The sequence below is a fragment of the Perca flavescens genome, chromosome 19 (assembly GCF_004354835.1).
Source record: "Perca flavescens isolate YP-PL-M2 chromosome 19, PFLA_1.0, whole genome shotgun sequence".
NCBI classification, from domain to species: Eukaryota; Metazoa; Chordata; class Actinopteri; order Perciformes; family Percidae; genus Perca; species Perca flavescens.
In genome coordinates this window covers 11,088,177-11,112,914 of record NC_041349.1, presented here as the reverse complement: position 1 = coordinate 11,112,914, position 24,738 = coordinate 11,088,177, and the positions used below count along the sequence as shown (strand labels likewise).

Below are 24,738 nucleotides of genomic sequence, written 5' to 3'. Positions count from 1 at the left end.
AAATAAAATACTCAGGGAATACCACAAACATGAGGGCTCATCTCACGCGCCACCATCCAGAGTTAGCGTTAGCCGAGGACGGTAAAGCTAATGCTAAACCAGCTCCGCCGAAAAACCAACCAACACTGGACACACTTAGCTTGACAAAGCTACCTCCCAATTCAGAGCGAGCTAAGAAAATAACTCAAGCCATCGCCTACTTCATGTGCAAAGACCTGCGTCCATACAACGTTGTGGAAAATGAAGGATTTTGTCACTTGCTAAAAACACCGGAACCAAGGTACGTGACTCCGTTGCGCCGTTTTTGTACTCATTTTAATTGTAAAAAATACCTGTAGTAGCACAGCAGTGCATACCTGTTGGTATTACAGTCTAGTCCACCTTAATTAAAAATGCAAACAGTTCAGTTTGCCAGGTGTATACAACATTTATAACATATTCATTAAAGTGCTGGTTAGTTAGTCAGCTTGACAGTCACATTTTACAGCAATAAAATTCATGTGAGATGAACAAACAGATGTTGACAAAGTTTTCCTTTGGGGACATAATAATGAAGTTGGAAAAAAGGTAATAAATTGCAATATATTGCAGAATATCGCAATATGTTTAAAATCACAATAATATCGTATCGTGACCTAAGTATCGAGATAATATCGTATCGTGGTACCTCTGGTGATTCCCACCCCTAGTTAGGTAACAACGTTATTTTTTCAGTAACGGGGTAATCTAACTAATTACTTTTCCCGTCGTTACAACGCCGTTAACGTTACTGGACATTAAATGCAGTGCGTTACTATGCACTGATTGAATAAACTGTGTAATCCGAACGCAACCCTGGCTCGCAGCTAGTGAGGAGGTGGGTTAATAACGAGGTAAGTGATTATGATTGGCTAAGGCAAAGTCATGTTTCATGGTAGCCAATCAGAGCCAGTGTTTTTACACACATGGAAGCACACACGCAAGCTAAACGGAGATTCGATGAAGCAGCAGAGATGGCGAGTCAGGAGCAATTCGATGAAAAGTTGTCGTTTTCAAGGTGGAGATATAAGCACTACTTCAAATTCATTGTGGTCAAAGGCAAGAACGTGCATGTAATCTGTACATTATGTCCAGGAACGAAGACTTTGTCGACATCCGTTATAAGCAAATCTAATTTAATGAAGCATCTCACAACGACACGCATCTAAAGCTAGTGGCCGAAACACCGATACCTCCACCACCGATGATAGCTCGCCATCCTCTAGCAAAGAAGGACTCGGAGCAAAGTCCTCCAAGCAGCAAAAGCTAGATCTTTCTGCCTCACAACAAAAACCTATGACACAGGCTGAAGTCAACCGTATGATAGGCAGGTTTGTTGTTAAAAGTAGGCCTGTGTGTGTCATGTAGGGACTACAGGTGGAAATTAGCAATTGTTGCTATAACCTGGCCCAAGACATATTCTCTTGTTTAACAAGTTTAATGTTTATTTGTGCATTGTCCCTGTTTCAAATAAATCAATTTCCAATAAGTTTATATGGAGCAACTTTCTTTTAACAGTAACGCAAATAGTTACTTTCCCTGGTAACGAGCTACTTTTATTATAGAGTAATTCAATTACTAACTCAGTTACTTTTTGGAACAAGTAGTGAGTAACTATAACTAATTACTTTTTTAAAGTAACGTTCCCAACACTGGTCTCGAGAGAAAAAAATAAAAGTAACTGCATTTCGAGACGACGCACGCCGCTCGGCCGTAGCTTGGTAGCATTGCATTTCCCCCGACTCATTTCCTGGTTCTCCTTCTCCATAAACAACGTGGAATCAAGGAGAGGGTTAACTTTTACTGCTACAGATTTCTCACCATGGTCAGAAAGCACAGGGGAGACACTCTGTTTCTCTCACTATGACTCTAGCGCAGGGGTGTCAAACTCAATTTCACAAAGGGCCACACTGGATAAAGATAATCACATCATGTATAGTTGATTGACATGCTTTTATTTCATCGAAAAAGTAAAATATCTTTGACTTAATTATTGCATGTCCCATATAGTCTTCTCACTTACAGTTTGGTCCACATAAAGCCCTGAAAAAGTGAGCAAAAAAGTTCCAAAGCCATCCTAGAATTTTGCAAATCCAGCAAAACAATAATTACATTTTCTATGTAGGCTACCACACAGCTGACTCACAACAACCTCTTTCACAGTCTGAATATGCAAACTCTCTTCTGAGTCTCTTCACACAATCCACACACCATATACAATGTTCAACCCGTTTGTCACCTCAACCTGGCAACCTATAACCCAGTTGCGCAGTTCATCTCTGCGCAAGCTTTGCGGAAAGTTCAGACCCGAATGCGAGCCTATAAAAATGGCAGGGGGAGGAGGTGTTCCCGCAAAGAAATTAAAATATATCTGTAAATTTCAACAGCGTTGGGCGCAACAATTTACATGCATCTTACCCTAGTCATATCCACAACCTCCACTCTTTTTGTGAGGTGTGTCACATTGATATTAATGTAGCGCATGTTGGGAAAAATGACATTACCCAGCACATTAAAACACAGCGGGTCTTACAGTAAACATAATAGTAATTCATTTTGTTCGTTATCAGACTGTTTAGCAATTAATGTTCTTTTTTTTTGTTGGTTACATTTTCTTCTTTATCTCATTTCTAGGGTCCACCTGGTCTGCCAGGACAAAAGGTAAGTGTTTAGTGTGGGACAACTTTCACTTTTCTCATTCTTACTGGCACAAAGAATCATAGCTCCTAGAGATCTAGTCAGCCAAGCAAGGGCATAACATTGGGTTTGACATTGAGAGGGGGGAGGGGGTTTGAGATCTTCACCTATCTAGGGACGTCCCGGGACATGTATACAATTCATACAAACAGGGCACATAGAGCTTAACCCTTGTGTTGTCTTCCCGTCAACCTTGAAAAAACATTTCAACGTTTTTGATGCCTTTTTTCAGTTAATTTTTGCTTTTTCCAACATTTTAAATTGTTTAGTTTTTCTTCTACACATTTTCAGCGCTTATTTCTACGTCCCATATTTTCTGATACAAAACAAAAATTGAAAACAGGTCAATTTGACCCGAAGTCAACACAAGGGTTAAGGAAGATACGTGTCGGTACATGGACTTCAGCTAAAATAATAATATAATTAAAGCATAAACAAATATATCTAACATGCATACAATACGAAAAATAGAATGTGTTACTTGTTGTTCTTCATCTTCTGCCATGTAATAATAGCATGCAAACAAAGTTTAGGTCTATTTCTTATTCTCTTGGCTTAGTATTACAGTGTATTCTATCATACAGCACTGTGTTCGAGTCGGCAGTGTTTCAGGCTCAAAGTTATACTCTTTAACAAGTGAGATCTTTGCAAAAGTTTTCTCTGTCTGTTGAGGCTGTCATTATTATAAAAGTACCCTAAATTCTCCCTCTGTTTTATCAGCTGTTCTTTAGTTACTAAGATATAGATTCTTATAATATAAAAAAACGTCCAATTGGATTGTTTGTGTTCGCCACAAGATGGTGCTGTTTATTTAAACAGAACTGGGGAGCAGTGTCGTAAATAGCGGAGGCTTCTTAGCTTGTTGATCACATGCCGCTGACTTTTCATCGTGTGTTTCTCCTCCACAGGGCGACCCAGGTGATGTGATCTCCACCAATCGTTTTGGAGAGAAAGGAGCAGTTGGATTACCCGGATTACCTGGAGTTCCTGTGAGTTTTTTTGTGTATTTCAACCTCTAAAAAAGTTATCTTGGGTTTGCATAACGGGCATTGTAAACGTCAGCTAGATTCAATGAAGATCTGGAACAAGCTGAGAACAGAAATGATGCTGTCAGATGGCAAAAAAAGAAAAGAAAAAGAAAAGAGGATTATTCCAACCTTAAAGCCACACAATGGGGGGAAACTGCATGTCATGGTTTTCTTTAATGTGGATGGACACACCTATTCTTTAACTCTGGTCTTTTAATTGCTGAAATATTACAAAGAGTTATATTCCTGCCTCTGAATTGACAAATGTCAAATATATAGAGAAAATGCCTCATGTATTTATCTCAACTATCTCAATTCTCAATTATTGGCAAACATTTAGTATAAACCCCGTTCATCTTTCAGAGCACACGCGAGGCAACGTGACATCATGACTTTGCGTAAACATACACGTCCACTTTATGAAGCCAAGTGGCGTGTTATCTGTACGCATTTTGAGCTATCCGCGTGTATGTCTACGCCGTATACGGCAGACGGGTTGGGTTTAGGAAAAGAAGAACGGGACGGTTGGGTTTAGGAAAAGAAGAACGGGACGGTTGGGTTTAGGAAAAGAAGAACGGGACGGTTGGGTTTAGGAAAAGAAGAACGGGACGGTTGGGTTTAGGAAATGTGACACGCAGGACACTTATCCCCGGTCTCCCGGGTGAAAGTCCTGGATTGTTTGACCCATCCACCACCATGACCAACCTCCCTACGCGGATTTTCGGGCTTTCATACTACTCGCTACGGCGTCAATTGACACGCAATCGCAAGGTAATGGAAGTCAATGGATTCCAAACGCCATTGATAAACATGCTAAAAAGCGATTATGCGTCTTGATAACACGCCAAATGGCATACGTGTTGGCAGTGTCATACATACGCCACTTCATGAGATCAGTCTGCGTGAGGCGTGAAATCCATGTGAATCTCCATCTCTTATACAAACGGTGTAACAACTAATTTGACAATAAATGAAGATTCCTAGCCATAAATGCTCGTAAAAGATGAATTTTCACAGGAAAGTATTTCTTAAAGAATTTGTTTAAATTATGTATGTTTCTTCTGTGTTCACGACACAGGGAGATCCTGGACCCGCTGGTTTGCAAGGTCCACTCGGCCCTCCAGGACCCAGAGGATATGAGGTAATGTAGGAAGAAATCTTTGTATTTCATATATATTTATATATGGTTTTTTTTTTTTTCATTTCTGTTGAATGACCAATTGAACCATTAACGATGTTGGAGTGAATGATAGACCAACAGTGTTTGTTTTGTGGGGTTGTTTTTTCAGGGTCGTCCAGGTCCCCCAGGACCTCCCGGACCAAAGGTGAGTCCAAACATTCAGGAGTCAATATTAAAAAACGTATTTTTACGAAGACGGGATGACCACGCATTCCCTCTAAATGAGTCATTTTCGCATTCCGTTTGACGGCTAAGTAACTGATGGCTTCTTCTTGCTTTTGCCAACAGGGGAACATGGGATTGAACTTCCAAGGACCCAAAGGAGAGAAGGTATTTAATGCTGTGTAAAAGCTTGACTGGCATCTTCTGCGACACTTTGCCTGCGTAGTCGCGTGGATCTGCGGGGTCTACTGCGCTCCTCATGTGAAGGACAACGCTCGGCGAGTAAAGCGATCAATGAGCGGTAACCATGGTGGATTCTGTGCACTACAGTATCCCTGCCGTACCCTGGAAATCCAGAGTTCTCGCGAGAGCACAATTAGAATTTGCTCAGCGAGTCACTCTGGCATTCAGTAATGATGCTCATTAACTATGCCCTTCTAGCTGCACCAATCACATCGGTGTATCTGATATAGACGGGCCAGAGGCGAGCTGAACATATGACGACAGCGCTGCGACGTCGAAGTCGTTACTAAACATTGCAAGGTGGCCACGGATGGACACCAGTTGTTTGAAACGGCTTTGGCCGCTACAATGAACGCGTTAGACTTGGCTTTTTATCTAAAAGAGGAACAGAAGGCGGCGCTAGAATCGTTCCTTTGCAAGAAGGACGTTTTTGCTGTTTTGCCGACCGGATACGGCAAGAGTTTAATCTACCAGTTAACTCCGCCGGTAGCTAAGCTATACGCCACCCCGTGTATTGTTGTGATTGGTCGTAGTGTTATCCAATTGCGTGCAGTGAGATTTTCAAATGCATGCTTGGTGCCGCCCTTCGAGTTGGGCCATTTTCATTACTCGATGCCAGACCCTTAATCTTTCGGATTTGGGTCTGGATTTCCAGGCTATCCTATATCCCTAATCCCAGGTTGATTTATAACAAATGGTGGTAATACTAGTCTTTCCTAACCACGGACTGTTAGTGTTGATAGCTAAAGTTAGCTAAATTAGCATACTCATAATTACTGACGTTACCCGATAAATTCAGTCTTGTGCCGATGGTCTGACAAGCAAAAGCCCCGCTGTCTATGTCCCGATAACTGTTTAGAAAACAGTTTTATATTTTAGGGAACTCACAAACGGCAAGAGTCGATCTCTTGTTCATAGATTTGCGCTCGCGTAGGGAACAGTTTGAGACAACTCAACTCTTTCAGCGGGTGGGGGTGCGCGTGGGACGAGCGCGACAGTTTCACGGGATTGCACCCGCTTGTCGCGTCACCTGTCAAACTGCCCGCACCCCCCTACCTGCCCGCTCGCCTCGCATTGAAAGTGGATTACGAGACATGACAATCAAATGAAAAGCCCATAAGTTGTGTGTGTGTGTGTGTGTGTGTGTGTGTGTGTGTGTGTGTGTGTGTGTGTGTGTGTGTGTGTGTGTGTGTGTGTGTGTGTGTGTGTGTGTGTGTGTGTGTGTGTGTGTGTGTGAACACAGGGTGATACAGGTTTGCCAGGACCTCCTGGTCCTCCCGGGCAAGTTGGAGAACAGAAGAGGCCGCCTGAGACAGAGATTCAGAGAGGAGACAAGGTAACACTGCCAGCCCAGCACTGAGAGAGTTACTTCCAAAATGTAATACAATAGAGATTACTAGTTACTGTCATTTGAGAGTAATTAGTGATGTTCCAATATTACTGTCCCTGAATTGTAATGCTTTACACTACCTTTTTCAGTTCCCTTCACCAAAATAACCGCAGACGTATGACTTGGCAGGTAGCTTGTGAATTTCACTACGGGATCGATAAAGTCTCCTCTTTATCCAGTTGAATACATTATGATTTATTTATTCATATTCATAATATGTTGTATTATATGAATCTGAATCTGCAAACCAAGCTATAAATTAAAATAGTGAAGTAAAAACATAGGCCTACAATTGCCTACTTGACTCTAAATTGTTGTGGAGTAGAAGCATAAGGTAGGAAAAATTGAAAACATTCAATTAAAAGTAGGCTACCTTACAATTGTATTGAAGTACGATATAGTTACTTTCCACCACTGATTAGAACTAATGCTAATATATTTACATGTAGCAAGCCTAAACGTTAATCCCCGATATGTTTATATCTGTCAGTTGCTCGGACACACAGCTGTCTGCGCTGACGTACCGTTACCTGTCGGGACACAGCAGTTGTCCGTACCGTTCCCCCTTGGGACAAAGATGTCCGTACCGTTACCTGTTGTGACACAGATGTTGTCCGTACCGTTCCCCCTTGGGACACAGATGTTGTCCGTACCGTCTCTGGTTCTGGCGCTGACCGCGGGAACAGTGACGGGATACCTCACTTCAACGCAGCGTAGTGAATCCTGAAAATAATGGGAGTATGTCCATCTTGCAAATGTTGACTCCATCTCATCAGTCATCTCAACCATTGAATTCCAGCAACAGGAAATAACAAAATACCACTTAATGTCTGGTTAAAATGGGGTGTGACTCGCATTTCTGAGATTGTAACGGGTGTATTATTACCGAATTGTTATTAGTAATGCGTTATATTACTGCGTTACAGCAAAAAGGAATACATAACTTCCGTTGCGTTACTTTTGTAACACGTTTACTCCCAACACTGGACAACAATAGTGCATTAAATAGAAAGCATACAATACAAATCACTCATAACTTCCAATCACTCAAAGGTCCAGTTGTTTATAGCTAGGTTTTTTTTTTTCAATTAAGATGCAGCAGAGCTCGTTTGGATCTAGAGCTGCAAAGATTAATCAATTAGCTGTCAGCTATTAAATTAATCGGCTACTATTTTGATAATCTGTCTGATGTCGACATTGAAAATAATCCTCAATTGCAGCCCTGATTGGATCTAATCTGACAGGTGACATTGAAGACGATGCCAAGTTAAATAGTTGTAATGGACTTTAAATAGGCTAACCAAACTAACCTAGTTTTCATGAGAAAATGTGAACTAATGGAAAGTGCAAGAACTATTTCCATCAGGGTTCAGGCCAAAACAATAAATAATCAATCCATGGCTCATATTACCACATTTTTGCGTCTGTCCTGTAGAAACTACTAGATGCTGCAACTTTCACTTCAGCCACTTGATGGCAGCAGACCATTTCTACACCTGTTGCTCCGTACAGTAACTCAGTATATTTACAGAACAGTTAGACACTTTTTAGATATTTCGTTACTTTGTTTTGCCCATATTGTGAGTGTTTGATGATGCACAAAGGCTATAAATTCAAAAACAGCGCAGGAATGAGTTAGAGTACAATGCCGTTTTTGGAACGTTTTCTTAATCAGGTGCTTTCCTGTTTTTTTTTTATTTTTTTATTATTTATTTATTTTTGAAAGGGGACAGTGAGCATTAATCAACATTGAAACAATGTAAATGTTCCAGAGTTAGCTCAAAAGTGCTAATACAATTCCAATAAATACAATTCCAGTAAAATACTTATATAACGTATAACTGCACACGGATAACATTAGTGCCCACAAGTTTGGCTCTCTACCAGCCATTTTTTTGCATTCTTTTTGAACGAAAAGAATAACAAAGACTCTCTAATAGTTGCCGGCACTGTGTTCCATTGCTGAACTGCTCTTACGGAGAAGACAGCCTGACCAAAAGCTGTTTTTCTCTGTGGGATAATGCAGTCTTCCCTCACTGCCCCTCTAGTTAACCTAACCTCACTGGATCTGAAATTTATAAAATCACATAGTGGAGGAGGTGCTAAAGCATGTCTAATTTTATAAATTAAACAGATATTTTGTATTGATATTATTTCACGTTGTGGTATTATATCACAAAAGATCTGATGCCAATGCCCAGCACTGTACTTATAAATCTCTAATGAGCAGTTTGTATTGTAGTTAAAACCTGCCTTGTAGGTTCCATCAGCAACCGGTAAAGCTCAGATACCCGCCATCGGGCATTTTCAATCAGTCAAATAGCTTGGTTGAAACTCTAATGTTTTCTCTGTAGGGTGATCCAGGTGTTCCAGGTTCCCCAGGTGAACCCGGCTATCCAGGACCTCCTGTAAGTATCTATTCCCCACCTGTGAACATCGTAATGTTGTTGAGAGAGATCAAAGTTGACTGGTGAGATACAGAAAAAGCCCTGTACTCTTTTGAAAAGCCATGTTGTTGTTGTTGTTGTTGTTGTAGGGTCCCGCGGGTGGCCAGAAAGGAGACAAGGGAGAACCAGGAGAACCAGGCAAACGAGTAAGGACAGATCGCACATAAACAGATAAATAATTGTACTTAGTAGGACAATTCGTTGACATACTTTCCGATAACGTTTACCATCACTTAACCCTTTTTTCGATTCTAAAGCCCTCAGTTTGCTTCAAAGTACTTTTATTGAATCATCTAAAAGCAATTTCTTTTCTGGTGCGCCTGGGTAGCTCACCTGGTAGAGCATACGCCTCATGCACAGCAGCTCAATCCTTGCTGCGGCTGCAGGTTCAATTCCGACCTGCGGCCCTTTGCTGCATGTCTTTCCCCCTTCTCTCTCCCCTTTCATGTCTAAGCTGTCCTAAGGCCTAAAATGCCTTAAATCTTTTTTTTCATTAGGGCTGCTACAACGAATCGATAAAATCGATAAAATTCGATTACTAAAAAAGTTGGCAACGAATTTAATTATCGATTCGTTGTGTTGCGCAACTATTAGGCAACCTAGTCGCGGAGATAAAAATAAAAATTGAGTTGAGCGCAGAGCGGAGCAGCGCGGAGCGAAAGAAAAGAAAAAAGAGCAAATTGGGGGTAGAGGGACCGGAGAGACCCGTAACGTTGTTCTGAAACACTCGGCGGAGGCAGAGAAATCAGTACGACCCAAGTCATCCAAGGTGTGTGAGCATTTCACACTAAATAAATCAAAAACGTGTTAATTGCAAGATAAGCAAAAGCGACACGGCATGGGACGGGCGCACCACGGTGATGAGTCAGCATCTAAAAAGTAAACCTGTTGGAGTCCGTGATGAGGAGGAAGGGAGTTCAACAGCAGGGTAAAGTCACTACACTATCCTACTTCTGTTCCGTTCTGAAGTGAGGAACGTACCGTCCCTCCAGTAGCTCTTCTGGTGCTGCTGTTTACTCGTTATCCAGCTGACTAGCATGACAAGCTAGCGTTAGCTCGTTAATAACAGTAATAAAGCAGGGGTGGTGTAGTTTGCAAGACTAAAGACACGGTTTTAGTCACTCCCCTTTTTTGGCCCATTAATTTTTCAATCTGTTGTCATGTACAGTATATATTATGTGCTTTGTCCCATATCAGTTATTGTTGACAAATATATTAGTGTGTGGTGTATAAACGAACTTAACTTGAACTTACTACAATGATGGTAATAATTTAATGAATAAGTGTCTGTCTGTCTGTCTGTCTGTCTGTCTGTCTGTCTGTCTGTGTGTGTCTTGTCTGTATCTATTTGGGTTACTTACCTTTACACAACTATTAACTAAAACAACAAGTATTTATGTATTGAGTTGATGTAAATTAATGCTTTTTTTTTATCCGATTAATCGAAAAAATAATCGACAGATAAATCGATTATTAAAATAATCGTTAGTTGCAGCCCTACTTTTCATCGGAATTAGTGGAGTGGAATTACTGTTGGCGTCCAAAAGTTTTTAGTAACTTTTCTGGATGCAACTCCATGAATTCCTTCATAGAGTGACTGAGCGCCGTTATCCCAATTTGTACTATTTGTTGCATTGAATCTTTACAAAGACACCCAAAAGTGCCAGGATGCAGCCTTGACGGAGCTACAATGGCTGTCTTTGTTCTAATTTTTCGACATATTCGTACAAAATGTTGTCACTTCATTGGAAGCACACCGAGGCCTTAACAGAAATCCTAAAACCCAAGTCCTAACATTTAAACAGCTTTTTGAAGTAACGAGGATGGGCAAAGTTGTCCCCTTTTTTGAAAAAACATCCTCACTTGTGAGGTCTGAACATCAAAATGTAGACGCACAAGACGACACACACATGTTAATGCTTGATATTTAAAAAAAACAAACACAGAACATAAATGTCCGTCTGGACCTCAAATCCTGATCACTGTTTTCTTCTACCTGCAGGGCAAACCAGGCAAAGATGGTGACCCCGGTACTCCAGGCTACCCCGTGAGTTCTGCCAACAAACTAGACTAATTCATAATCCTTTTTTTTTTGTTTGTTTTTTTGTTAAAAATCTCTTGTGTCTAACGTTCTTTTCTCACTTTTTTTTCCTTTGTTCACCATCAGGGGCCCAAAGGAGACTCGGGCTCGCCAGGTCCTCCAGGCAGGGATGGAGAGAGAGTGGGTTTTCTACACCTTTTTTTAAAACTACAGTACAGGCCAAAAGTTTGGACACACCTTCTCATTCAATGTGTTTCTTTATTTTCATGACTATTTACATTGTAGATTCTCACTGAAGGCATCAAAACTATGAATGAACACATATGGAATTATGTACTTAACAAAAAAGTGTGAAATAACTGAAAACATGTCTTATATTTTAGATTCTTCAAAGTAGCCACCCTTTGCTTTTTTGATAACTCTGCAAACCCTTGGTGTTCTCTCAATGAGCTTCATGAGGTAGTCACCTGAAATGGTTTTCACTTCACAGGTATGCTTTGTCAGGGTTAATTAGTGGAATTTTTTCCCTTACTAAATAAAAAGCAAAGGGTGGCTACTTTGAAGAATCTAAAATATGACATGTTTTCAGTTATTTCACACTTTTTTGTTAAGTACATAATTCCATATGTGTTCATTCATAGTTTTGATGCCTTCAGTGAGAATCTACAATGTAAATAGTCATGAAAATAAAAAGGAAACTCATTGAATGAGAAGGTGTGTCCAAACTTTTGGCCTGTACTGTATATTCAGCAAGTCATTAGGTGATTGTTTTGATAACTTGCCCCTGTCCCGCTCTTTTTTTTGTTGTTGTTTTTTTAAGGGACTGAAAGGTGATCGAGGATTCCAAGGCCCACCAGGAGTGGTGTGTATTCTACATTTAACAACTCTTAACTCAGGATCCACTTATAGCTTTTCTTCCGCGTCTATCAGCTATCTGCTAAGTTTCCTTGGGGATGTTGTTCTCCGCTCTGCACGTACTCTGGAGCAAGGCCGTGACAGTAGCAGACGTCGGACAACACTAATTCAATCAGGAGAGACTTCGCTACAGATATGCAAAGATTTATTGTACAAATGCAGGATAAAAAAACATGTACAGTCTTTGGAGATTGGACTCCATCATTATGAAATGATATATATTTTTAGGGGGTTAGAAAGCCAGAATCTGATCCCCTGATGGGGTCTTGACACTGATGGTGGTGTGAGGAACCCGAATACCGGACCGAGTCTTGCCTGAGGAGGAACCAGGAGCCGTGCAGGATGAAGACCGGAGGAGCAAAGGGAGGAGGAGGGTTGTGCTCTTAGCCTGAAATGACAACTGAGCAGCAGGGAGAGACAGGTTTAAAACAGGGATGTCATGCTGTGATTTGCTCATGAAATTTGAGGCCGCTTCTGATTGGTTAGATAAAAGTGAGCGCCTCTAACAGCTGTTCAGATTTAGCGGAGGAACAATGTGATTAAGTTTAAAAGTCTTCCTGCATGAATTTACGCTGAGCTCCATTAGCATAAAACTCAACTTGGCAATTATAATATGAAGTTAATAAATTAATAAAGGAAAGAAAATACTCCCTAATCCAGGAGTGTCAAACTCAACTTCACCAGAAGAAGGGCCGCACTGTGAAATGAGAATCCCATCAAGGGCCACACAGTGTAGTTTGTTGACGGGCTTTAATTTAATCGAAAATAGAGCTGGGCAATATGGAGAAAATCAAGTATCGCGAGATTTTTGACCAAATACGTCGATGTCGATATTGCGACAATATTGTAGGGTTGACTATTGGTGCTTTCACAAAACATTAACGCGATGACAGTTCTGATAAATAATCACTAATGTGGATACAATGACTAAGAGGGTAAAGGCAAATAGTAGAACAGCTAGAACAGTCTGGTAAGTTCAGAAAATGACATCACTTTTCTGCAATGCAGCCCTTAAAACCAGAAACGGACAACTCTTGATATTACGATATCCAAAATTTAAGACGATATCTAGCCTCATATATCGATTTCGATATAATATCGATATATTGCCCAGCCTTAATCGAAAAAGTCAAATATTTTTCACTGTATTATTGCATGTCTCATAAAGTCTCCTCCCTTACAGTTTGGTCGACCATGAAGCGCTAAAAAAAGTCAGCAAAAAAGGTCCTCAGCCATTATAGAAAAAACCGACAAAAACGTTGAAAAAAGCACAGAAAAATGTCCCAAAAATGCCAGAAAAAAAACAACAAAACTGTCATAGAAAAGCGCCAAAAACCATTTGTTTGACATGTGCCCTGATCTAATTAGGTAAATGGCTTCTCAGTGCACTACATCTTTCTGACCACTAGGTGGGGACATTTCTCTCCATCAAGCTTTTCTTTTCATCTCTTTTATATTACAGTTTATTTATTAAGAAAAAATATGTTTTTCTAGCATCTGGTGTGAATGTGTCCAATGACAAACCAAACTTAACTTTGTAATTGAAAACTGAGCCAAGAAAAGTGGAAAAGAATAAAAAAAAAGAAAGATAAATGGTGCTCAGTGCGCAACATTTCTTCTAACCATGAGGTGGTGATCTATATACTTAAAGATTGATGTTATATATTAACAGTGTGACTTTATTTTCTTTCTTTCTTTCTTAATAAAATAAACAAATAACGTCTTAGTTGAATTAAAAAAAAAAAAAATAAATAACCCTGCGTCAGTCTCTTCTGAATGTGCTTTCTGCCTGGTCGCGCCCCCAGGTGATTGGTGGGCAGACAGCGGATCAGGTCGGCCCTAAAGGCGAGCCAGGGTTCCCCGGATCTCCTGGATTCAAGGGAGATAGAGGACTACCAGGTAAACGTGCTCACACAGACACAAAACATAAATACACAAATATAACATATATACAAAGGTTGTTTCAGTAACGCTGAAAACCTGAAAATCTCTTGACTGTTTTAAGCGTCTTTTAAAAAGCCACCTTTACACTTTAGCCTTTTTGTAAAGTGCTGCACCCCAATTATGCTGTATTCTTAAGTTAATTTGTATTTTGTAATGTTATATGTATTGTGTGTGTGTGTGTGTGTGTGTGTGTGTGTGTGTGTGTGTGTGTGTGTGTGTGTGTGTGAAGCACTTTGTCACTGTGTGTGTTTTTAAAAGCGTTATATAAATAAAGTGTTCCTTACTTACTTACATACTTACTTACTAACTAAAGAACAAATGCCAATAGTTACCGTTGCAGAGTGGCTAAACTGATGATGAGAAACAGGTGTGCAGTTATATTACAAAAAAAAAAAAAAAAATATATATATATATATATATATAACTTCTCAATTAATTTTTTTTTTCCGGGAAGAGTAGCAGGCTGACTAATAATAATAATACTTTTATTTTATATAGTGCTTTTAAAAGGTAATCAAAGGCACTTTACAAAGTAAAATCAAAGAAAAACAATAGCGAGATCAGTATAAAAACACCAATAACAACTAGAGATAAATATTAAAAAAGGTGCCGCAAAACAGCATAGTTTAGAAACAAGGATAGAAACAAATGGAAACAGCTATGTTGGTTACAGGTTAAAAAAAAAACAGCTAGTTAGCTTAAGTTAGCTAGTTAGCTAACTTAACTAGTTAGCTAACTAGTTAGCTAACTTAACCAAAAGATTCCCTAAAACTAAAGAATGCGCATTAAAGTAGCTGCCCCACTTGTCTCCTAAGTGGACGTGGCCTTATTTGAAAGTGTAGTGAACGTCATGTGGACACATGAAAAGTTATATTTCCATAATGTTTTCATTTTCTTTTGCTAACCAATATATTTAGCATTTTCTGTGGCGTTTGCATGGAAGTAAATCTCTTTCATTGGATTTTGAAATTAAAAAGGCCACTGAATTTCTAGCACTGAATATTTATGCATTGAAATTATGTATCTGAATTTTTTGCCTCTGAATTTTATATAATATTATTGGGTTTTTTTATTCTGTGGCTCTGTCCACTGAGGTTTAAAAGAGCAAAAGGAGATTTCTAATCAAATGTCTCCAAAACATTTTTTGGTTCTTGCGTTTTGTTTGTAGAACTCAAATAGGTAAATGCCAAAAATAAACTATCAAAAATGTATGTCACAGTTAGTTTTCGCTCTAAATAAGTGAGTTTTTAACTGGTTCTGGTCCTGTCTCCTTCAGGTTTGTCAGGACCTCCAGGATCTCCGGGACTTCCAGCTACCGGTGGTGGTGGTCTGCCTGGACCCCCAGGCTTCCCCGGAGAGAGAGGTCAGAAGGGGGACTCTGGCAGTCCAGGTCTGTCTTTGCCAGGTCCCCCAGGGCGTTCGGGTTCTCCTGGTGCCCAGGGTCTACCTGGGCCCCCCGGGCCTCCAGGCTTTTCATCAGAAGGACAAAACTGCATTCCAGGAGAGCCCGGGCGTCCCGGCGTGCAGGGAGAGACGGGTTACCCAGGAGAGTCGGGCCAGAAAGGTGAGAGAATACAGAGATGCTGGTGTTCATCCAAAACACTGTGAGCATGATGTGATGGCTTAATATACAGTATGGGTGCTTTCACATCTGTAGTTCACAAGTCACATGACAACATTCACATCATTGGCCAGATGAGTATTTAAACGTATTTCCTAAACTGCAATTGGTCAGAACAATATCTTTAGTGCGTAACTTTTTGATATTAATAAATGTCTGTTACATTCAGGCCATTGCCAAATGAGTTACTACAAAGCTAAGTAAGACTATCAGGGCCACACAACTCTCTCTGTATTTCTCAGTATGGCTATGTTCAGAAGATTGTGTCGTCCTGAGTTTCCCTCCCACGCGATTCGCCCTGTCTCTATCGATGATGCAACTCATTTCTGTGGTGGTATGAATTATTTAGCCTTAATGGATCGTCCAACGCTCACTACGGTAATATACAGTTGTAAAAGTTTGGTTTAATAGCTAATGCCTACCATCCTACAAAAGATTGAAGTCTGACACCATGTCACATCTTAAGACAATCTCATAATACTACCAAGACTTTAAACTTACGAATATATCCAATACGTTTGATTTTGTCGGAACATCTAGACGGGAAAAAGACTGACTTAAGACAGCTCGAGTTTTATGACCACCTTACGCCAAACGATTGAGATGACGGGAGAGCGCCCGACTCTCGTGATTTCATTCCGATATTGGAAATTTGTCCGCGACAGTGGAATGGCTTTAAAAGTTGCCATAAGATAATAATAAAATTTGAAGAAGTGGATTCCAGGGTTTTCCCCAACATTATAACACTTAGGTGCAGCACCCAAGCCGTTTTGGGCAGCACCTAAGACAAATAAATGTAAAATGAATGCAAGCATCAAAACTGACTAAAAGACTTCTCTCAAATCTAATGATTGTAGTTCACCCAGTGAACTTCTTTAGCAAGTTTTGTCTTTAAGCTTTTTGAGTGTTATTTATTCATTATCTGCTCTAGCTTTGCCAACATTTTAGACACAAATGTGGTGATAATACTGGTCCAAAATGATGTGAATTTTTTTTTATTATTGAAAAACATCACATTTTATTTAGGAATGACTTCTAACCCCCACTGCAGGGCAAAGCAAGGCCCTACAGGGCATAGCAGGGTGTAGCAGGGCCCTGCAGGGCACTGCAGGGCGTAGCCGGGCACCGCGCAAGAAAACATGGATCCCGAGTCAGTGATCTGTTGTCGTTTCAGGTGAGAAGGGCGACACCTGTGTGAACTGCTTTGACAGCACCACCGGCATCCCAGGACCCCCCGGACCTGCCGGACAGCCCGGATTCCCTGGTAACACCTTCCTACTTAGAGTAACAGATTCCCCATCAGACAGCTTTGTGTAGAAATCTTTGTAGGTTTATGAGTAGGTTTTATGAAAGAGCCGCCAAGTTCCTACGCACTGTAGCGGTCTTTAATCGTTTTTTTATTTTTTATGCTTATTCATGCTTAATTACTCATTTCCAAGAAACTTCTGAGCACATTTATGGTAAACACAAGATTTAAAGTGGTGCTTTTGCAGGATTAATTGTGGAGAAACTCAGTTTTACAGATGGTTAATTAACTACATTTATATTGTGCTTTTCTAATCTTAACCACCTCTCAAAGCGCACAGATCTGTCAATTAAATCAACTAATCGATTAGTCGACAAAATCGTATAAGCGTTAGTCGACTAAGAATTTCTTTAGTCGAGGACAGCCCTAATTATTACTGTATTTGTAATTCCTTCCCTCTCCTCCGTCAGGAACTCCTGGCTCCCCGGGTATCAAAGGAGACAGAGGATTTCCAGGAATATCTGGTGCCGTTGGACCGCCTGTTAGTACTTTTTACTTTTCTTAAAACGGCACATATCATCTCAACACAATTATTGGGGAATAAGATATTCTTTGAGCTTTAAATTAAGGCCATAATACCTTTTTTGTCATTACCTCACATTAGTGGTTGGTATAATATAAAGCTTATATTACTTTCCGATGTCAACTGTTATCTTGTGCTGTGTTCCACTACAGGGTTTTCCCCCGCCATTATAAAGTTTAGGTGCCGAATGAATGTAACCAAAAGACTTTTATCAGATCTAATGATTGTAGTCGGACTTCTTTAGCTTTACGTTCTGCCTTGAAGCTTTATGAGTGTCATTTATTTATTATCTGCTCTAGCTTTTCAAACGTTTCAGACACAGATATTGGAAATAGTAATGGTCCAAAATGTGGGGGAAAAAAGACCCAAAACTAACACAAAGTAACGCAAACAAACTACAAAGAGACGCCAAATGACCACAGAGACAAACAACCCCAAAGAAAACAAAAATGACCAAAAAGAGACACATTCCCACAAAACAATGTATGGGCAAATTGCATTTTTTTTTTTTTATTGAAAAACGTCAATTTTTCTTCAAATACGCACACCTAAGTCTTCCACAAACTGACGGAAAACACTGCACTACATGGTACGACTCTGCTCGACGCGACTCCCTTTCTTTTTTCTTTTAGTTTTCCTCTGCGGATAGTACTCCCTCTTACAGGTCTCCCTAAAAAAAAATCGGAAAGCTGGTTCAGAACGCTGCTGCCCGAGTCCTCACTAAGAACAAGAACGTGGATCACATCCCTCCAGTTCTGAAGTCTTTACTCTGGCTTCCTGTCCCTCAAAGAATTGATTTCAAAATACCTCTGTTAGTTTATAAAGCACTGAACGGTTATATGTCTGATCTGCTGCTACACAGTTTTGCGTGCTGCCATTTTTTAAAGATAGCTTTTTTTGTTGCCTTTAAGGATCCATTTTAAGATTCTTTTATTTGCTTTTAAAGGCCAAAATGGCCTTGCCCCTCCTTACATCTCTGAGCTGCTACATCCCTATAGACCCACCCGTTCTCTCAGGTCAGCCGATCAACTGCTCCTAATTGTGCCGAAAACAAAGCGCAAGCAAAAAGGGGACCGTGCTTTTTCTGTAGCAGCTCCTAAATTGTGGAACGATTTAACTTATCACATATTTTTAAGTCTCTTCTTAAAACCCATCTTTATTCTTTGGCCTTTCAAAACTGAAATTGACAATTCATGTTTGGTTATACTGGTCGTATTGGTTCATTGTATGGATTTTTTGTTTGTACTTGTATTATGGGTCGTGTGAGTTTTGTATTGTAGGGCTTTCATGTATTCATTTATTGTTTTACTGTAAAGCACTTTGTGTCCTCTTTTGGATTTTAAAGGGCTCTATAAATAAATTTTGATTGATTGATTAATTGATAGGCCAGTGGTAGACGTAAAAGGGGGGGAGAGTGAGGGGGAAGACAGGCAGCAAAGGGCAGGACGGGTACGAACTGTGGGCTGCTGTGGTTAGGACTGAGCCTTGGGACATGGGGCGCATGCTCTACCAGGTGACCTAACCGGGCGCCCCTGTGCTGCCATTTTTTAAAGATCTGGGTCGAGTGAATAAAAAATGCGCGTCCTCTTTTGACAGTAGCTTGGCTGTTTTTTAAAAATCGTTTGGTTTTGTGCAGGATGTCCTGTGCCGCGCTAGTGACGGTTCGCTCTGACCAATCAGTGGTCTGCAGTGTTTTAACTCTACCTTCTAGAATCGGCTCAGCTCTCTTGGAACCTCGACCGAGGTGCTACCAAAAAAAGTACCAGGTAGTCTCCACAATCCACAACTTTTGCTAAAAGAAAACCTAACAAGTCGCAAGTTGAGTCGCGCCCTACCATGCAGTGGAAGCATTAGATGCCTGGCCGCGAGTCTGAGTTTGATCTTATGGCAAATAACAAAAATCTAAATCTACCAACTACATTTTCTTCTTTGCTCCCTGTCCTTTCCTCTCCAGGGGCCCCCTGGTCCTCAAGGTTCTCCAGGCTTCCCCGGAGAGAAGGGAGACCCGGGCGAAGCCATCACAGTCGGCGGCCTGCGGGGAGAGAAGGGGGACACCGGCTTCCCGGGATCCCCCGGTCTCCCCGGTCTGGACGGTCGGCCCGGTCGCGATGGACAGCCTGGAGCTCCGGGACCCAAAGGAGTTCCTGTAGGTGGCGCTCGCTCTGTCATTTAGATCCATCCATCCGTCCCACGGGCCACTTCATAACTTAATATGTGCTCGACAGGGCTCTCTGCTGGTGAAAGGAGAACGAGGCAACCCCGGTGAGCCAGGTTCCCCAGGTATTCCAGGAGACAGGGGTCCTCCAGGGAGCCCTGGCTACGGACCTCCGGGACCTAACGGAGAAAAAGGTAGCCAGGGCGTCTCGGGAAGACTTGGAGGTCCCGGCGCACCCGGTAAGAAGACAATTTCTTTATTGATTTTTTTTTTTTTTTTTTTTTTTTTTTGCACTCACAGGTAGTACATTACAACTTTTGTTTAACAAGTCCCAACCCACAAAACTTGACTCAACCCAGAATAAAGTTTTTCTCTCAACATCTGTTAAACTTTAAGAGCTAAAAAAACCAGGAAAACAAAAAGCTAATTTTATGACAGTATCACATGTACAGAACAATGGCACCTCCAGCAAAGCCATGATATGCATACCCCAGGCGCGTCGGTGCTGCGTTCCGGGCGTGTGGCGGCCCTCGTGAGCGATCGCGGCCATTCAAGTCAATGTTTGATATTCCACCAGCTGCTCCACGGCACGTCCCAGAAGCTCTCTGCTTGACTAAAGATACGTTCCAGGTCGAGTCGCGGGGCGTTCAGACAGCCGGGCAGGAAAAGAAACAGCGAGACTATTCAGTCAGTTTACCAAAAGACCCCCCCAACCACAAAACGTTCCTACTTCATTCCATATTTCGCGGTTCACAACAACTTTCTGCCCAGGAGTATTTATAGTTCTTCAGCCTGCGGTAGAGCTGAATAAAAACCAAATCAATATCACAGTGGTGTAATATTACTCTTGTTATATTAAGTACCAGAACACTTCACCTTTTTATCTACTCACTGAAACCATCCATTTCACAGAAGACGCCGACTACATTTACATGCACTTAATATTCAGTCCCCCCTTATAAAAAAAAAAAAGACAATATTCCGTCTAAGCTGTTTACATGGCTAATGAAATTGAATATTCCACTAATATTCCCATTTACATGTAGCCATGCAAACTGTCAGCTGGTTTGTGTACAGTAACCATAGCAATGCACAGAGCTGACCGTAAGGCCTAAACAGGCATGAGGCCGTAAACTGTCACAAACTGCAGTAAAAACCCTGATTGAGACGCAGATGCCGAATGCGCTGTATGTCCAAAGAATGCTTCAAAAACCAGAATAATTTTAGGCCTTTATTATATAGTACAGCTGAATATGTGAAAGGGAGAGAGAAATGGGGAATGACGGCAAAGCAGCAAAGGGCTGCGACAAAGACTGAGCCTTTGTACATGGGGCGCACGCTCCACCAGGTGAGCCACCCGGGCGCCCCAATACCGGAATATCTTAATCTGAAAATGCTTAATTTGGGAAAAAGTCTTTATTCACGACATCCAAAGAGAATACGCTGTTTACATGACAAGTATCGACCTCAGTATATTGTCATATTCAGATTCATAGTGAAATATTGGTGTGCATGTAAACGTACTCTGTATTAGTCTTTGTCTTTACCGTCTTTCTCTCTCTCTCTCGCTCTCTCTCTCTCTCTCTCTGTCTCTCTTGATAAAATATTATAGAGATGCTTTAAACTCCTTTCGCTGGTGTTTTCTCCCCCTGCAGGTACTAAAGGAGAACCGGGCCTGACTGTGGCTGATAAAGGCTTACCAGGACCCCGAGGACAGGATGGCGAGCCCGGACTGCCCGGCTCACCAGGTACACAGTTATCATTTTAAAGTAAAGGACTTTTCTTTTTTTTTTTCACGCAGTGTTGACTCCAGGTAACTAAGGTGACATGTTTCTGCTGTCTGATTGGTTGGCAGGTAACCCAGGTCAGCCCGGACAAAATGGTTTCCCTGGGTTACCAGGATCGAAGGGTGACCCTGGACTCCCGGGCATCGGACTCCCAGGACCCCCCGGAGCTAAAGGTAAACACGCCAGTGAACCCTTCCTCCCACATCCTTCTTCCTCCTCGTCTTCCTTTGCAGCTTCCTGTTGCTCTAGTCACTATTTGTGAGCTTGTCTGCTCACAAATCCTCTGTTCATCCCCACCTTTTTTGTCCTCACTCCCTCTCCATTTTTTCTCCTCCAGGATTCCCAGGTATCGCCGGCCAGCCAGGAACTCCAGGACCACCAGCCAGACCAGGAGTAGATGGACTCCCTGGCCAGCCTGGATTTCCTGGACCCAAGGTAGATAGATAAATAGATGGATGGATAAGGTACTTTATTAATACTAATGGGAAATTCACACATAGATGGATAGGTGGATAGGTAGGTCGACAGTCAGACAGACAGACAGACAGACAGACAGACAGACAGACAGACATAGTATCGGATTTTTTAATTATCGAATTTGAATCCGAATTGTACTTGTTTTTTTTTGGCAATTGTCGCCCTGTTTTCTTGTTATGGGATAATATTTATCACAAGGTAAATTGTATACTGTACATTGAATTAACCTGAATGTGTGTGTGTGTGTGTGTGTGTGTGTGTGTGTGTGTGTGTGTGTGACAGGGCGAGCCTGGCTTTGGCCTCCCTGGCCCCCCAGGTTTACCAGGGGTACCTGGAGCTAAAGGTTTCACCGGACCAAAGGGAGATCCCGGTTTCCCCGGCGCCCCGGCTCACCTGGTCGATCTGGATTTGATGGCTCTCCGGGAACTAAAGGTTTTTCGGCAGTTCCGTTAAGAACCAGTTCAGACCAAAGATTCGCCACGAGACGAAACCGTTTTTTAGAAGGTCGCAGGGAAAAGTTTCAGCGGTCTGAAGCGGCCCCGCCTCGGCTCGACTCAAATCAGCTGACAGCGTCGCTGCGACTCGGCTGGTCCAGTCTCCAGAGGCTGGTTTTAGAACGCGAAAGGACATCACCTGTTCCAACAGCCAATAGAGGAGTCAGCTGGTCAAGTCTGCTACCAACTATAGAAATAAAATGATCCATTATCCATTTTATTTCTATGTTACAAACCGTCAACTGGTAGAAATGGCAGATAGGCGGAGGCTCAACGAGCGCCCGCCAGCACGTACGGTGGAGCGAGCTAGCGCTAGAACAAAGCCGTGAATCAGAGAAATAAAACGTTGTTTCTGCTGATTCATCACAAGTCCTGTATCTGTAGCAAGCATCTCACTACCACTAACATTATGCACATTCATGTTTAGACGCAACAAACGATGTATCCGGCTACAAATAAAGCCTGAAAGCCGCAAGTACACGGAAGAGTCGTTGCCGAGCCGAACATTGCAAGTAGTTGCAAGTTTCCACTCGTCTCGCTGAAAATCTTTGGTCTGAACTGGGCTTTACTGATTTCGATGGTCGTCTTCCTGTCGACCATCAAGTTGTTGTCCTTCCGGGTCAAAATTGAAAATGTCTTTCGAAAACTTTTTTCGGCGCTTTCTTTCCCCGCTGTTTCTGGCGCTTTCTTCAATGCTCTTGTAAACGTTTTCATGACTTTTTTCAGCGCTTTTTTTAAACTTTTTTTTTTTTTATCCATGGTCAATAAACCTAATGTATATGACATTATACCTACTTTTTTTGTTAAAAACCAAAAAAGAAGAAGCAGAAACTATGAATTATTTTGAGAAATTGTTAAGATCAGAGGATGTCGAGTGAATTACAGACTGCTTATATCAAACTTTAGTCAGGATGCTGTTTTGAAACCATTTAAACATTTAAAAAAAATCATTTTTTTTAATTGAATTAAACACCCAAAATGCAAAATGAAATGAAAATCATTATTGATTTTTACCTGCAAAGAACGTACATCCATGGTGTTTGTGGGCAATTTGGTTGAAAGAAACCTATATCTCTGATATATATAAAAAAAAATTGAAAACGGGTCAAATATGACCCGAGGACAACACAAGGGTTACACACACAAACGTTTACTCATACCGCAGTCACCCATCCACCCAAAACTCTTCAAAGCCAACAGTACACCGAGCTCACTCTCTCGTCCATCTCTGTCCAGGTGACGCCGGTACACCCGGTCTACCCGGAGCTCGTGGCCCCCCTGGACCCCCCATCGGTGGCCCACCGGGGCAGCCAGGCCCCCCCGGACCCCCTGGACCAATGGGACCCCCAGGTGAGATACATAAGGATGTATTTTCCTGCAGAAGCTTTTCTCAAAATTGTCATTGGGCTGATAGGAACCGACACGTGTACAGTACAGCTATTTCTTGGTGCCAGGGATGTAACGATGCATCGTGAAGTGGTTTAAAAGATTCAAAAAATTCATCCAGATGCAATTTTCAAAGGGCCTATGGCGTAATCTACTTTAGATTTAATTTGTTGCACTTCAAACGTCACTAGGTCTTCTTAGTTTATTTATTTTAAAAGATTTTATTTCTATTTATTTTGTTTTTGATGTGTTATTTGTACGGTTTGTTGAACCTGATTATTTAATTTAGTAATTTAAGATGAAATACAATTTCAGTGTCACTTGATAAGAGGACAGATCAGTTTTGCACAGTTAATATAAATAAAGGATTATTTTTCAGTCATTTGTCTGCAGCTCATTCCGTATAACACTAAATCTTGAGAACATCGTATCATGAACCTAAGATTGCGAATCGAATCAAATTGGGAGTGTAGTGTATCGTTACATCCCTAATTGGTACATCAGATTTGTTGTGTTTTTCATTTTGTGTCGTATTTGTGTGTGTTTTCACATGTTTACAATTTTGTAAATTATTAGTTTGTTTGGAAAGTCACCCAGGACTGTGCATGGCCACCCACTTGTCTGTGTTTTGAGCTTGTGAAGGTGTCTGGATGTCCGTTTGGTTCAGGGGTTGAAAATATATGTTGCACACTTTCCACGTGAGCCCCCCCCACCCCCACCCCCCGAACCACCAGGCGGAGTGTCAATGGGTTTGTGTGGTTGGTTGAAAAACACAGTCACTCTTTTGGGTGTGTCGGTGATCACGGTGATTGAATATGTGTGTATGATGGTTACCACACTACTGGAGGGAAATCTGGGGAACTTTTCCCTCACATCTTCATCTTGTCTTTGCTTTGTTTTGAGTGCCACCTTTTTGTTTTTTCT

At 41.4% G+C, this 24,738-nt stretch overlaps 1 protein-coding gene across 1 annotated transcript in view; it reads left to right on the top strand.

Moving 5' to 3' along the window:
* col4a5 (collagen, type IV, alpha 5 (Alport syndrome)) overlaps positions 1–24,738 on the top strand; it is a 90,881-nt gene that overhangs the window by 38,265 nt on the left and 27,878 nt on the right. Inside the window, 23 exon segments of the mRNA XM_028564647.1 lie at positions 2,653–2,679; positions 3,624–3,704; positions 4,822–4,884; positions 5,033–5,068; positions 5,212–5,253; positions 6,572–6,664; positions 9,073–9,126; positions 9,255–9,311; positions 11,168–11,212; positions 11,333–11,386; positions 12,027–12,068; positions 13,927–14,020; positions 15,342–15,629; positions 16,861–16,950; positions 17,403–17,473; positions 19,470–19,661; positions 19,741–19,909; positions 21,326–21,418; positions 21,526–21,630; positions 21,795–21,892; positions 22,217–22,313; positions 22,316–22,366; positions 23,665–23,778. Of these exon segments, the coding sequence (XP_028420448.1) occupies positions 2,653–2,679; positions 3,624–3,704; positions 4,822–4,884; positions 5,033–5,068; positions 5,212–5,253; positions 6,572–6,664; positions 9,073–9,126; positions 9,255–9,311; positions 11,168–11,212; positions 11,333–11,386; positions 12,027–12,068; positions 13,927–14,020; positions 15,342–15,629; positions 16,861–16,950; positions 17,403–17,473; positions 19,470–19,661; positions 19,741–19,909; positions 21,326–21,418; positions 21,526–21,630; positions 21,795–21,892; positions 22,217–22,313; positions 22,316–22,366; positions 23,665–23,778 (2,056 nt within the window).